Source organism: Somniosus microcephalus, chromosome 23 (assembly GCF_052327205.1).
Source record: "Somniosus microcephalus isolate GS21.2 chromosome 23, FLI_Smic_1.0, whole genome shotgun sequence".
Taxonomy (NCBI): Eukaryota; Metazoa; Chordata; class Chondrichthyes; order Squaliformes; family Somniosidae; genus Somniosus; species Somniosus microcephalus.
In genome coordinates, this window is record NC_141009.1 from 8,550,702 (window position 1) to 8,565,052 (window position 14,351).

General features: G+C 45.3%; 1 protein-coding gene across 2 annotated transcripts in view; it reads right to left on the reverse strand.

Moving 5' to 3' along the window:
* Positions 1-12,610, reverse strand: part of LOC147101627 (early estrogen-induced gene 1 protein-like) — a 126,771-nt gene extending 114,161 nt beyond the window's left edge. Inside the window, exon 1 of one of the 2 annotated variants that reach the window (XM_085965344.1) lies at positions 12,036-12,610. In XM_085965344.1, the coding sequence (XP_085821470.1) occupies positions 12,036-12,181 (146 nt within the window). In that variant the 5' untranslated portion in view covers positions 12,182-12,610. The remainder of the gene's footprint in view (positions 1-12,035) is intronic. The other variant, XM_085965345.1, reaches the window with a different exon arrangement.
* Positions 12,611-14,351: the final 1,741 nt, after the last annotated feature.

Below are 14,351 nucleotides of genomic sequence, written 5' to 3' on the forward strand. Positions count from 1 at the left end.
TGGACAAGAATTTTAATGAGATTGTTGATACCTTACAGGAGCACTTAAACCCAACACCGCTGCTGATAGCGGAACGATTTAAATTCTTCAGGAGGAATCAGCACAAGAATGAAAGTAACGCTGATTACCTCACCGAATTACGAAAGCTGTCAAAGCACTGCCAATTCGGGGCAGGACTGCCAGATTCTCTACGAGACAAATTCGTCTGCGGTCTCCTAAGCGAAGGAACATAGAAAAGACTACTTTCTGAGAAAGATTTGACACTGGACAAGGCTTTCAGTGTGGCTGTATCATACGAAGCAGCAGCAAGAGGAGCTGCAGAGATACAGCAAAAGCCACAGGACTTCAGCACCCATGAAATGACACGGGGTTTCGAGAGATGTTATCGCTGCGGCAGATCCACCCATGACCAGAAGGACTGCTGGTTCAAGGACAAAGCATGCAGGCAATGCGGAAAGATGGGACACATTGCACGTGTATGCAGATCTGGAAAGAAATCCGCTGACAGTAAAAAGGTCAATAAGGAAAAGTACAGAAAGGTACAAATGATGACGGACAGTAGCTCCGAAGACCAGAAGAGCGATAGCGACTCCGGAAACAAGAGACTAAGCTGTCTCAAATTACATAATGTAATTGCCAAAGAAGATTACCAGGCCATTTGGGTTACCCTCACAATAGCGGGGTCCCCAGTCAAAATGGAGCTAGATACAGGATCAGCTCTGACCGTCATGAGTCGACGGGATTACGAGCGGCTATTTCCGCATATACCTTTGAAAGACACATCCATTATCTTGAAGACATATACGGGGCAGAAAGTATACCCCAGAAGGAAAATAAGGGTGCCTGTTGTATACAACGGCAAGGAAATACAGAAGTTGTATTTATACGTTCTGCAAGATGGTGGTCCACCGTTGTTGGGACGTGAATGGATCAGAAAGATACGTTTAGACTGGCACTCCATTCAGACACTGACGGTGACCAGTAAGAAAAAAAACGATGAGGACGTCATACCTGGACGATTAAAAGAAATCTTGGCTAACGCCAAAGTAGTGTTTCAACAGGAACTAGGAACCCTGAAAGGCGCCACCGCCTCAATAAAAGTGGAAGATGCGGCAATTCCCAAGTTTTTTAAGGCAAGGCTGGTGCCATACGCAATTCGTCCAGCCGTCGAGGCAGAGCTGGAGAATTTGGAAAAAGCAGGCGTGTTATCCAAGGTAGATTGGAGCGAGTGGGCAACACCCATCGTCCCGGTCATGAAGAAAACGTTGAATAATGATAAATCTGAAGAACAGAGAAAAGTTCGCATCTGTGGGGACTTCAAGGTGACTGTAAACCCGGTTCTTCACACGGTACAGTAGAAGATATTTTCGCCTCACTATCCGGAGGGAAACGTTTCACCAAAATTGACTTAGCACAGGCATATCTACAGATGGAGGTTGAGGAGGCCTCTAAAAAGTATCTCACGATAAACACACACAAAGGCCTGTACCAGTACAATCGACTGGTTTTCGGAGTGGCATCAGCTCCGGCTATCTGGCAAAGAGCTATGGAGCAAGTCCTGCAAGGGATTCCGGGGACTCAATGCTACCTAGACGACATCCTTGTAACAGGAGAAAACGACAACGAGCACCTTGCCAACTTGGAGCAGGTGCTCACGAGGCTGAGAGAACGGGGCCTACGAGCAAATCGCCCCAAGTGCGAATTTTTCCAGAAACAAATATCATATTGTGGCCATGGCATTAACGAAGAAGGGTTGCATAAGTCACCTGAAAAAATTGAAGCGGTCGTAAAGGCCCCAGCGCCTGAAAATGTCTCACAATTAAGGTCGTTCCTGGGATTAGTAAATTACTATCATAAATTTTTACCAAACTTGTCGACGGTTCTGCACCCGCTTAACGCACTGCTACAAACGGGAGTAGTTTGGAAATGGAGCGAAGACTGTAAACGTGCCTTCCATAAATGCAAAGGCTTGATCACGTCCAGGGAAGTGTTGGCTCATTACAACCCATCACTGCCAATCAGACTGGCGTGCGATGCATCCCCTTACGGCGTGGGAGCGGTATTATCGCATAGATTCCCTGACGGCTCAGAGCGGCCGATAGCTTTTGCGTCACGCTCATTGAACTCAGCTGAGCGTAACTATGCCCAGATCGACAGGGAGGCACTCAGCCTGGTGTGGGGGGGTGAAGAAATCCAACCATTACCTACACGGACAAAAATTTACCTTGTTGACTGACCATCAACCCTTCGTCTCCATATTCAACCCTAAAAAGGGCGTTCCCATTATGACAGCGCAAAGGCTACAGAGGTGGTCCCTTTTCCTAGGGGCACACCAATATGACATAGAATACAAAGGATCAACAGCATGGGAATGCTGACGGGTTATCGCGCCTACCGTTGCCAACGGTGGAAGAGGCGCCTACAGTGGACCCAGTGGAGATATTCCACTCGACCATAGTGGAATGTCTACCGGTGACAAATTCTACCATTGAAAAGGAAACGCGAAATGACCCGGCTCTCTCATGAGTCTACGATTTAACGGTGAAGGGATGGCCAGCACATGGCGAACCACTGTTGCCAGCATTCTCGCAAAGAGGAGAACAGCTGTCAGTGTGCCGAGGAACCTTGATGTGTGGATCCAGAGTGGTGATTCCACCCAAACTCCAGGATAAAGTGCTAAAGGAGCTTCACGAGGGGCATCTGGGTGGAGTGAAAATGAAGAACTTAGCCAGAGCGTTTGTGTGGTGGCCAGGTATCGATGGAGACATCGAAGAAATGACCAAGAGCTGTCTAGGATGCCAGAAGGTCCAAGACGCCCCACCACAAGCCCCTCTACATCCATGGGAGTGGCCCTCATCTCCATGACAAAGGGTACATATCGACTTTGCTGGTCCATTTATGGACTCAATGTTCTTAATCGCGGTTGATGCACACTCCAAGTGGCCGGAGGTAATAAAGATGTCCTCCACCACCACGGAAAAGACCATCACAGTATTAAGGACCATATTCGCCAGGAATGGGCTGCCTGAACAGATCTGTTCTGATAATGGACCGCAATTTGTATCCGAAGAATTCAGGAAGTTCTTAAAAAACAATGGGGTTAAGCACTACACGTCCGCCCCATACCATCCCGCCACCAATGGATTGGCTGAAAGGTTTGTCCAGATCTTCAAGGCCATAAAGGCCATGGGTAATGAAGACATAAATCTACAACATAAGGTAGATAACTTCTTGTTTGCGTACAGGAATGCAACACGTGGTTACAAACCAAACCCCCGCCATGATGTTTTTCAATAGAAGACTAAGATGCCGGCTGGATTTGGTCAAGCCAAACGTCAGAAGGGACGTAGAGAACCGGCAATTTCAAAGCATGAATGAAAGGCCAACTAGAACCTTCCAGATAGGTCAACCAGTTTTGGCCCGGGACTACCGTACCGAGAAATGGCAGCCTGGAACTATTTGCACACGACTAGGACCGCTGATGTATACCGTGGACATTGGAGAAAGCATAATAAGGCGCCATGCTGACCAGATCATAGAGTCATCCAAAAAAGGACAACCTACACCACAACTCTATACGCCTAGTGATGAAGCAGAGATACCCATAGTATCTACCTCCGATCCGGTGATACTGGAACCAGATGAACCCGACACTGGCATTGAAGCCGAATTGACCTTGCCAAAAGAACCTATTACACCACCAAGGCGTTATCCGGACCGAGTCAGGAAGCCTCCAGAGAGACTGAATTTGTAATTGATTAACTTCAGCAAATGTGTATATTATTGTTCTTGTAATAATGTTATTTAATGATTACTTAAAATGTTATGTACTATTTATCTAAAAGGGGAGGAATTGTAGTGTATGTACCTTTAAGAGGAACTATGTTTTTGAAGCCCCTGTATACTGTCGTACCAGTAGTGACCACTTGGGTATATAAGCCTGTGTAGCATCTTGTGTTGTTAGTTCACCTCCAGACTTTGTTCAGTAAACACTTGTTAAATCAACTCCTGCATTCCGTGTCTCCATTAACACACGGATCTAACAATTACAAGGAAGCCTGCCCCACAAATTGGAATATCTTTGTAGCAATGGGATGATGACTGTGGAAGGAACAGGGGGAGTGCGATCTATCCATCAACACAGGAAAATTCAAAGTTAGTTCATCTCCAATAGAAAAGATGATTTTTTTTAGTACAGAGTATTAATATTCCGTTTAGAAGGAAGCAGCCAGCGGTCAGCAGTGTAATTTTTTACCTGAATTATGTGCCATCACAATAAAATGCAAACGGAGTACTGCACTACCTAGAAACATAGCTGGCCTCTTTCTGTGTTAACACAATTGACAGACAGGATAGCTCGTTCATCATTTGGTGCTGGCTGGGAAACCAGGTCAGGCTGCAAATGGGCTGAAGACGCAGTGTACTCGGCTCATTCACCCACATTCAAAATGCTACCTCAGTTTAAAAAAAAGCAAGACTCCTCCTCCAATTAAAGTTAAACTACATAATTAGAATTGTATGTACAGGTGGCAAATATTGCCACCAATGCCAACAACTGTACCATTTCTTGAAGGAGGAATCAGGCACTCATTACTCAAAACATCTCGGAGGCAAACTGCGTCAGAGAATTAAAAATGACACAAAGTTTCCAATTTCACTTATAAACAAATTGAAGCAAAGAAACGACAGCTTCTTTAACAGAGCAGCACTAACTTAGGATGGGCTCAGTCAGTCTCCTTAGTAACAGTTACTTATTGGAAGCACCCTTATTCATCTTTACGAACATATGTAAGTTATTAATACAAGTGGTAAAACACATACTGGTATGTTACACTCCACCATCTTTCTTTGCAACAGATGGCTGCCTATTCCAATTTCTGCATATTTCATCAATTAAAAAGCAAAACCCTAAATGAGCAGTACCCTGAAGAAAGCTCAGTGAAAACAGGGGGGAAAAAAAGCTAACCTTTATGCATGTTTGAACAAAGCACAATTAACATAATCAGGCATGCAGCTTTTTCCTATTTTGCACCATGGATGAAACCTCACATTGGTCTAACCTTTTGAGAATGGACACAACACAATTCAAACACTACAACGGTTTGCAATGTAACACAGCAAATATCAGTGAATTGAAGTTGTAGAGCTTGGTGCTCAGAAAACACTTTATGGTGCAGTTATTTCTAAATCCAAGGTGCCAATGCAAATGAATGAACAGAGCAGACCGATAAGTTGGATTAAATAGTTTAACACCATTTAATAACTCTCAATAATTCTTAATCTTACATCCCAGATGGATCATGTCTGAATGGGATTGTGCTCTTGTATTAACCGTTTCAGCACTACTTTATAGCTTTTATAAATCGCAAACATGCTTTTCATTGAAGACTACAAAAGTTACTCAAAATTTCCATGAGTAAACTCTGACGAAATAGAAGCTATGGCTAATCCTCAGAAGGTTCAAGTCTTCAGTTCTTAGCTAATTAATCAGTGTACTGTGCTGAGATAATGTTGGAGCAGTGCTGCATCCACCTCCCCCCACTACAACCACTTTGCATCAACTGGAATGTTTCAAACAGGCAGATTAGACAAAATGTCTGCTCAACATCTGATCAGGGACAATCAGTAGCAGTATTCAGAAAAACATTTGAGGTATCCTGTCTGGGTTTAAGTACATAAACTGACCCGTAGACTAGATTCAGTGACACATCCATTAACCGCAGTTCATCCAACTGGTTTGAACTTAAAAACAAAATTAAAGATACTGTATCAACAGAATACAATAATTGTTTAGTGTGTGTTATTTTGGATCTGGATTTTGACAGATGGAACAGTGGTGGCATATTGCAATTCCTTATTTGTATCCTTCAAAATTCACTTGCATGAGTATGTACAAAACACAGCTAAAGTTCTAAAATGGAGTCATTGCACAAACTGTACTTGCATGCAAAGTAGTGCAAGAAGCTATGTCACCCACAATTAATTTGTCCAACATCTCAACAGATGGGAAAGTTTGCATGACAACCCACTAAAAACCACAGAACTAAGATCACCTTTTCCTACAATGCTCATGGGCTCAGTGGTTCCAGAAATAACTGCAGCACCAAGGAATGTGCAATGACTCAGAACATGGACACTTGATAACCAAGTACTTTCAAGCAGTTATACATGAAAGTAAAACTCTATTTTAGAAAATAAATATTTATGTACCTCATTGGATGTAAAGCATTGAGGTCGTGGAAGGCGCTATGGTTTTTTATGGTTTGAAATGAGAGCTACTACTAGCAATATTTGTATCTGTGGGTAAATGCCCTCCCTTCTGTGGTACAGAATCACAGACCAGGATGGTCGTTTGATTGGCTCACTCTTCCCAAGTGAAAGATCAATGTCAGTAGCAACAGTGGCGAGGATGCTACAACTGCTCGCCGTATCCTTGGGCTCGGGACAGGAAATTAAATCAGCCTCGCCACGTTTCCTATTCTGATGGCTATTCATTGCCTCCTGCTGGAATATTGCCCCAGCCCAATTGAGTAGCCTACCAGTACTCATTCATGAAGAATGACAATTTGAGCAAGGCAACATTAGACTAGAGGCACATGTGGAATGACAGCCCAGTGGCACATGTGGAACGACAGCCCAGTATGAGTCAGCACCAGGGAGGGAAAACGGAGAAAGTAAAAATTACGTTTAATAGACTTGTTACTCATGAAGTGGTTCTACAAGTACAACTGGCTAGATAAAGGTAATTGCAGACCGGATAGGTTTATCTGCCTGGTTTGTCACGTCTAATGAAAAGCAAGTTCATGTTTTTAAATCGGTATACATTACAATAAATGCAAGAAACAGCAAAAGTGTACACAATGATGGGATACGATTTTGGAACGGGCTCAATAATTAGGATCGGGCAAAGCCCCGTCCATTGAAACACAGCAACAAGGGTTTGGCCACACAGAAAGGGACCCCACTAATAATGCTTTTACAAAAACAACAGCACGAGCACAACAAGAAAAGTGCGCTTCATCCAAACTGATATTTTAAAACAGATATTATAATTTGTATATAATAATCAGGAAAAATGAAATAAAAACCAACCAGTAAAGCAACAGCTACTGCATATCAGTAATCATCCATTAGCAAAGGGAAGGGTAAGTGACATTCACAAGGTCTGTAATCAACATGAAGCTGTTATCGACAAAGCTAATCTAACACATGGATAAATCAATAATATACAAAAATAGATCAAGGACATTTGACTACAAGTCCAAATAAGTTATTCAACTTTTCATATATTACTGGTAACACCAAATGAGACAGCGAGAGAAAATGAGCACCCTGTCAAAAGGTCATTTACTTTTTTTGAATTGTTCTCAAGATGTGGCCAACACTGGCAAGGCCACATTTATTGCCTCGTCCTAGTTGCCCCGAGAAGGCAGTGGTGGCCCAGAATGATTGTACAACTAAGTGGCTCGGTAGGCCACTTCAGAGGGTATTAGGCTTCAAGCAAGCAGTGTGGACTGCAGCCACGTGTAGGCCAGGCTGGGTCGGGGTGGCACGTTTCCTTCCTTGAAGGAAAGCGGTGAACCAGTTGGGTTTTTAGTGATAATGTGGCAGCTTTCATGGTCATTTTGAATGGAATTTAGACTCAGGATTTTCATGTTTGATAGTAGGTGCTATAGTACTGGACTATGTGTTGAACAGGATTCAGGAAAGAACAAAACAAATTCTAGAAACTAAGACTCAAAATAAAAACAAAACAAAAGGCACGGTACAGATTTTTAAAATGCTAAAAACCTTAAATTATGTAAATATAAACAGGTTGGGAGCACGGAAGTAGAGGACGAGTGTTTAACGATCAAGCAAGACTGGGGATTACAAAAGAAAGACTTGCATTTATCGATCTCAGGACGCCCCAAAGCGCTTTACAACTAATGAAGTACTTTTGAAATGTAGACACTGTTGTAATGTAGGAAACATTTAGAAGAAATATTACCTCACAGAGCAATTCATATATGGAACAGACTCCCAGCAAAAGCAGTGAAGTTCTAAGAATAGGTATAACCCAAGATCAAATCCTCCACAGGCCACAATGATTCCTGACCTGCTGGAGCCGGACAGGGGAGGCGATGGCTGTGGTTGTCTATGGGAAAGGGGACAGGAGGCTAGAGCTGAACAGTAGAGGTGTGAGGGTGGATGTATTTTCTACAGTTTTGCCCAATTACCTTTGGGGATCAAGAGTTACTTGAGCAGATAATTTCCTCAGGTGACTAAATACGTGGGGTAGAGACCATGATAAACCTTTCCTATGTGTCTGTGGAAGGAGTGGGTTTTGGTGATCTGAACATTTCTCATTTTATAGTTTCTTGTATCCTTATTCTGTTTCACCTACACCAATAAAAGACATTAGAATACAAGATTCACCACTATATATTCCCAGAACAACCAATACTGCCCGAAAATAGGGGGGGGGGGGGGGGGGGGGGAAAGAGAAGAGTCAACGGCTCTGGAAGAATATATAGTCCAAAAACAGAGAGTAATGTTATTTTACTGTAACTTTTAGCCTAGCTGATTCAACAGTGAATTTAGTGGGGCAAAAGCCATTACAAAATATTAAAATACAAGATGACAGATCACTTCCCCAACAGTTTCTTAGTATTTGCTCAGTTATGCAACAATCAAATGCAAAAAGTTTAAGATTGCCAAAACTCTTGCTTCCCCAATCTGCCCAATGATCAGTTTTGCACACTGACCACTCATACCAAAAATTCTCATATACTCTGCAGAACTTCCTCAGAGCCTCACAAATGGGAAGTAGCGCAGTAGAGGAGAACGAATAATGTCTTCAGGCATGAGTAATGCAAGCAGTAACTATTACACCTTGTGTTTTATATTAAAATGCATCCTTTTATCACTCAGCAATTGTTTGAAAAACCTAACAAAACCAACTGGAATCAAAAGCAACATACGGCCCACAAAATTAAAAAAGACTAAATCCAGATGTCAGGGCTTGAAAAATGTTATCAGTGTTACAATGGAGCAGTGTGTTGTACTAACATGCTGTGGTAAGAGATAGATCACAGGTGAACACACCTAATCCCCCACCCCACAAGTGGTAATTCCAAAGCTATTGGGATGGCCCAGGTACTTTCTGCTAAAAGGATGGATCAAAAAAGAATTAAAATCTTATTAGGGCCATCCACCCTTCTGTTCCTATCTGCCTCCAAACAGTTGATTTAACAGCAAGCATCAGCAGAGGAAGCAGCTGTCTATCCTGTCAAGCAAGAGAATGTTCAAGAGCGAGACCATTAAACAAATTTACAAAATATATGCAAGGGAGAAGAAAAAGTGACAACACAGCTCCAGAGTAAAGGCACAATATAAAGGACATAAATACAGCAGCAGCAAATACCAGAGGTCAGTGCAGGGAAGTAACATCACCAGATAACTCCACAGCTTCAACTCCAGGTAAAAGCTCTGCTGCTGTAAGCTTTGACCGGATTTTAGCACAAGGCGAATTCAATCACTGCCACTGTAATGCAGCTCAGTGCAGTAGTGTGGGAGCACTGCATTGTCCGAGGTACCGTCTTTCAGCCGAGACGTTAAACCGCAGCCCTGTCTGCTATGTCAAGTGGACGTAAAAGGTCCCGTGGCACTAATTCAAAGAGGAGCTGGGGAGTTCTCCCCAGTGTCCTGGCCAATATTTATCCCTCAACCAACATCACAAACAGATTATCTGGTTGTCATCATATTGCTGTTTGTGGGAGCTTGCTGTGCGCAAATTGGCTGCCGCGTTTCCTACATTACAACAGTGACTACACTTCAAAAAGTACTTCATTGGCTGTAAAGCAGTTTGGAACGTCCTGAGGTTGTGAAAGGCGCTATATAAATGCAAGTCTTTCTTTTTACTGTACGGAACTCTATAACTGTATTCACAATAGTGTCCTTGCAAACTTCTTTGTTCCAAGCTATGCGAAAGGCGAGAAATCCCTCAGGAAACCTTTCTGCAGGACTGAACAAGTGATCCCGCAGCTTCAATGTTACAACTTGTTGGATTACTTTTAAGAGTACTTGTTTTGCTGCTAATGGGTTTGGTGTACAAGGTGAAATCATTATGAACAGCACCACTCCTTTCATGGGTCACGTTGAACATTGTGCTAGTTGCCAATGAAAACCACTTCATGTAATTTTTTCATTATGGAAATTCAAACAAATGGTAAAACCGTCACAAATTGGACCCAAAAACCAAACTCGGGTATCCTAGGATGGTCTGCGGATACTGCAATTAGATCGGAGAAGCAGCAAGAGCAAAATCTTATGAAACTGCTTCATAAACACCGTTCATACTATTAAAAATGCAAAGCAATATATAAAACAGTTGTACATTCCATACATTTAGGCTGAAAACAGTACGACATAACAGTCTACAACCACAGTGAAAATGGAGAGCATTTCAACGTTCTTAATATGGGGAGTTTTTCCTGTACTTTGACTGTAGAAGCTGACCACAAATGGTGACTTGTTGACACTTTGAACATGCAACATCACTTTTCCGGTTCCACTAGAGCTTTGTTTCACATCAGGAACTACATCTGCACCACATCCTTAACTACTATTCGAACATCATGCGTCCAATGAAAACCAACAATGCCAGTACAGGTAGACTATCCTTTATCCGAAAACCTCGGGACCAGCCGTGTTTCGGTTTTCGGAAAATTTCGGATTTCAGAAGGTATTTTATAAGACTGGGAAATTTGTCGGGGGTTGGGGTCGGCGAGAAAAGAATATCGGACGGGCCGCTGCAGCTATCGGACGGTCCGCTGTATTGTTGGGTTCACTCTCCCAGTACCTCCTTCACACTGCCCGGCTCGGCCTGCAATCTCCTACCCAGGAGGGAACTCTGTGACCCTCTGCCCTGCTCAGCGTAAGTCGTGCGCCACTCTGGTCATGTCGTGCACACGACTTACCCCCACCACCCTCTGGTGAGAAAAGTCCTCAACTCCCCTCTAATCCTTCTACCAATTACTTTAAATCTATGCCCCCTGGTTATTGACCTCACTGCTAAGGGAAATAGGTGCTTCCTATCCACTCTATCCAGGCCCCTCATAATTTTATACACCTTAATTATATCTCGCCTCAGCCTCCTCTGTTTCATAGAAAACAACCCCAGCCTCTCCAATCTTTCCTCATAGCTAAAATTCTCCAGTCCTGGCAACATCCTCGTAAATCTCCTCTGTGCCCTCTCTAGTGCGATCACATCTTTATGCTCGCAATGTCACTCAAATCTTCCACAACTTACAATCGAGGATACTGCTATGACAAGAAGTATTTTGTGCCCCAAACTAGAGATCAAGTGGGACACACAGACAATTACACCTGTACATCTTTCGTCAAAACAAACACTTGTCTCTCCCAAGAAACTATTTTCTTGACTTGCAATAGTTTTAAACAAAGATATAAATGCCTGGTCTGTTGTAAGGTACAACTTTCCCCACTAGAGCATTGACAAGCCAGCCTCAGACATCTTTCTCCCTGCCCGGCTGCAGCTGGTGTTGGGGGGTCCTCGCAGTGTCAGCTGTGGCTTGGTAGCACTCTCGCCTCAGAGTCAGGGGCTGTGGGTTCAAGTCCAGCCGCACTGTCGCAGGGGCAGCGCCGAGGGGGCGCCGCACTGTCGCAGGGGCAGCCGCACTGTCGCAGGGGCAGCGCCGAGGGGGCGCCGCACTGTCGGAGGTGCCGTCTTTCGGATGAGACGTTAAACTGAGGCCCCGTCTGTTCCCTCAGGTGGACGTAAAAGATCCCATGGCACTATTGCGAAGAAGAGCTATCCGCAGTGTCCTGGGGACAATATTTATCCCTCAACCAACATCACAAACAGATTATCTGGGTCGTTATCACATTGCTGTTTGTGGGAGCTTGCTGTGCGCAAATTGCTCACATTTCCCTACATTACAACAGTGACACTTGAAAATAAAACTACTTCTTGGGCTGTGAAGCGCTTTGGGACGTCCTGAGAAATGCAAGTCCCGCCTTTGTGTCCTTACCTGGAGGAGAGTTGGGTGAAATCCCCGCCATCCAGAAGGCGGATCTTGCAGAAGAGCACGCCGTTGACGAAGGGGACGGCGGCCAACTCCTCCAAGCTGAAGACGGTCTGGAACTTGAATTTCTTCTTCTTCATGATGAAAGCCATCTCGCCGGGTGGAGTCCGCGAGCGGTAGCTTATTTTTTGATAAATATTTCACCCCCACCAACCCACCGACCGGCCGGCCGGCAGTCACAGCCCGAAGGGGACCGGGTGATCAACAAGCGCTGCGGGAGAGGCTGCGAAGCTGGGAGGAGAGTCAGGTGCGGCTCGGGCACTGGGCTCGGCGCTCGGCCCACGTCCGTCTCCCTGGAAGCCGGGCATCGGCGCGGAGCGGCCTCATCGCCGGCGGGGACCCCGGCGCTCCACCCAGGCCGCTGCCAAAATGGGACCACCGGCTGAGGAGGATTTTATTTTTTTTAAAACCTTCCCTCGCGGAATTTTTCCCCCCCACCGACCACCCCGGGAGTAACTTTGATTCCTTCGCCCCCTCTCCCTCTCTCACACCACCGCCGCCGTCGTCTCCTGTCAGCGCCGCCTCGACAGCCGCACTTCGCCAGCTCGCGCCTGCCTCGCCCCGCCTCCCTCCAATCAAAGCCCGGCGCCCATTGGGCCCCCGCGTGGGCGGCGCTCACTAACGCCGTCCCTGATTGGTGCCGGCCAGCCCCCCCCCCCGTCAAAAACAATCAACAAACAGCGGCGCTGATTGGCCAGACGAGCCAGGCGCAATATACAACAAAACGCCCGATTGGTCCGCACGCCGATCGAAGGTACAAGGCCAACCCCGATTGGCGGGTATGCCAACGTGTTGTGATACAGGATCGCTGATTGGTTAAAATCGATAGATATCACCGCCGAATGGCTGTCGTGTCTGATTAGTGTTAGGTTTAGATTCTTATCTGATTGGTTACCTTAGGTTCGTATCTGATTGGTTAGCTGAGGTTCGTACCTGATTGGTTAGCTTAGGTTCGTATCTGATTGGTTAGCATAGGTTCGTATCTGATTGGTTAGCTTAGGTTCGTATTTCATTGGCTTATTTGTTTACTTTTGTAGCAGTTGGATCAGTTATTGGTTACTTGTTGGGACAATTGGATGTCAAGGAATGTAATTGGCATAAGAACAGAAAACACTGAAAATACTCAGCAGGCCAGGCAGCATCCGTGGAGAGAGAAACGGAGTTAACGTTTCAGGTCTGGGACCCTTCATCAGAACTGGAAAAAGCTGGAGATGTAACAGATTTTAAACAGGTGCAGAGACAGGGCGGCGGAGGAAGGAATTGAAAGAATATACTGTGCTTATGTAAGAGGCAGGGAAGATAAAATGTTGCAAATGGGAATGGCAAAATAAAAGCAGCATGAAAAATGGGGGCAGGGGTTATTGTCTGCAATTGTTGAACTCGATGTTGAGTCCGGAAGGCTGTAAAGTGCCTAATGGAAAGATGAGGTGCTGTTCCTCAAGCTTACGTTGAGCTTCATTGGAACAGTGTAAGAGGCCGAGGACAGAGAGATCAGAGTGGGAGTGAAGCGGAGAATTAAAGTGACAGGCGACCGGAAGCTCAGGGTCAACCTTACGGACTGAACGGAGGTGTTCCGCAAAGCGGTCGCCCAATCTGCGTTTGGTCTCCCCAATGTAGAGGAGACCGCATTGTGAGCAGCGAATACAGTATTTGCAAGAAGTACAAGTAAATCACTGTTTCACCTGGAAGGGGTGTTTGGGGCCCTGGATAGTGGGAAGGGAGGAGGTAAAAGGGCATGTGTTGCATCTCCTGCACTTGCACAGGAAGGTGTCAGGCGAAGGAGAAGGGTTGTTAGGGGTGATTGAGGAGTAGACCAGGGTGTCGCGGAGGGAGCGGTCCGTTCGGAATGCTGAAAGGGAGGCAAGGGGAAGATGTGTTTGGTGGTGGGATCACGTTGGAGGTGGTGGAAATGGCGGAGGATGATCCGTTGGATGTGGAGGCTGGTGGGGCGAAAGGTGAGGACAAGGGGAACCCTATCGTGGGTTCTGGGAGGGAGGGGAAGGGGTGAGAGCAGAAGTGCGAGAAATGGAACGGACACGGTTAAGGGCCGTGTCAACCACAGTAGAGGGGAATCCTTGGTTGAGGAAAAAGGAAGACATGTCGGAAGCAGTGGTGTGGAAGGTGGCATCGTCAGAACAGACGCGGCGGAAACGGAGAAACTGGGAGAATGGAATAGAGTCCTTACAGGAAGCGGGGTGGGAGGAAGTGTAGTCCAGGTAGCTGTGGGAGCCAGTGGGCTTGTAGTGAATATTGGTCGAAAGC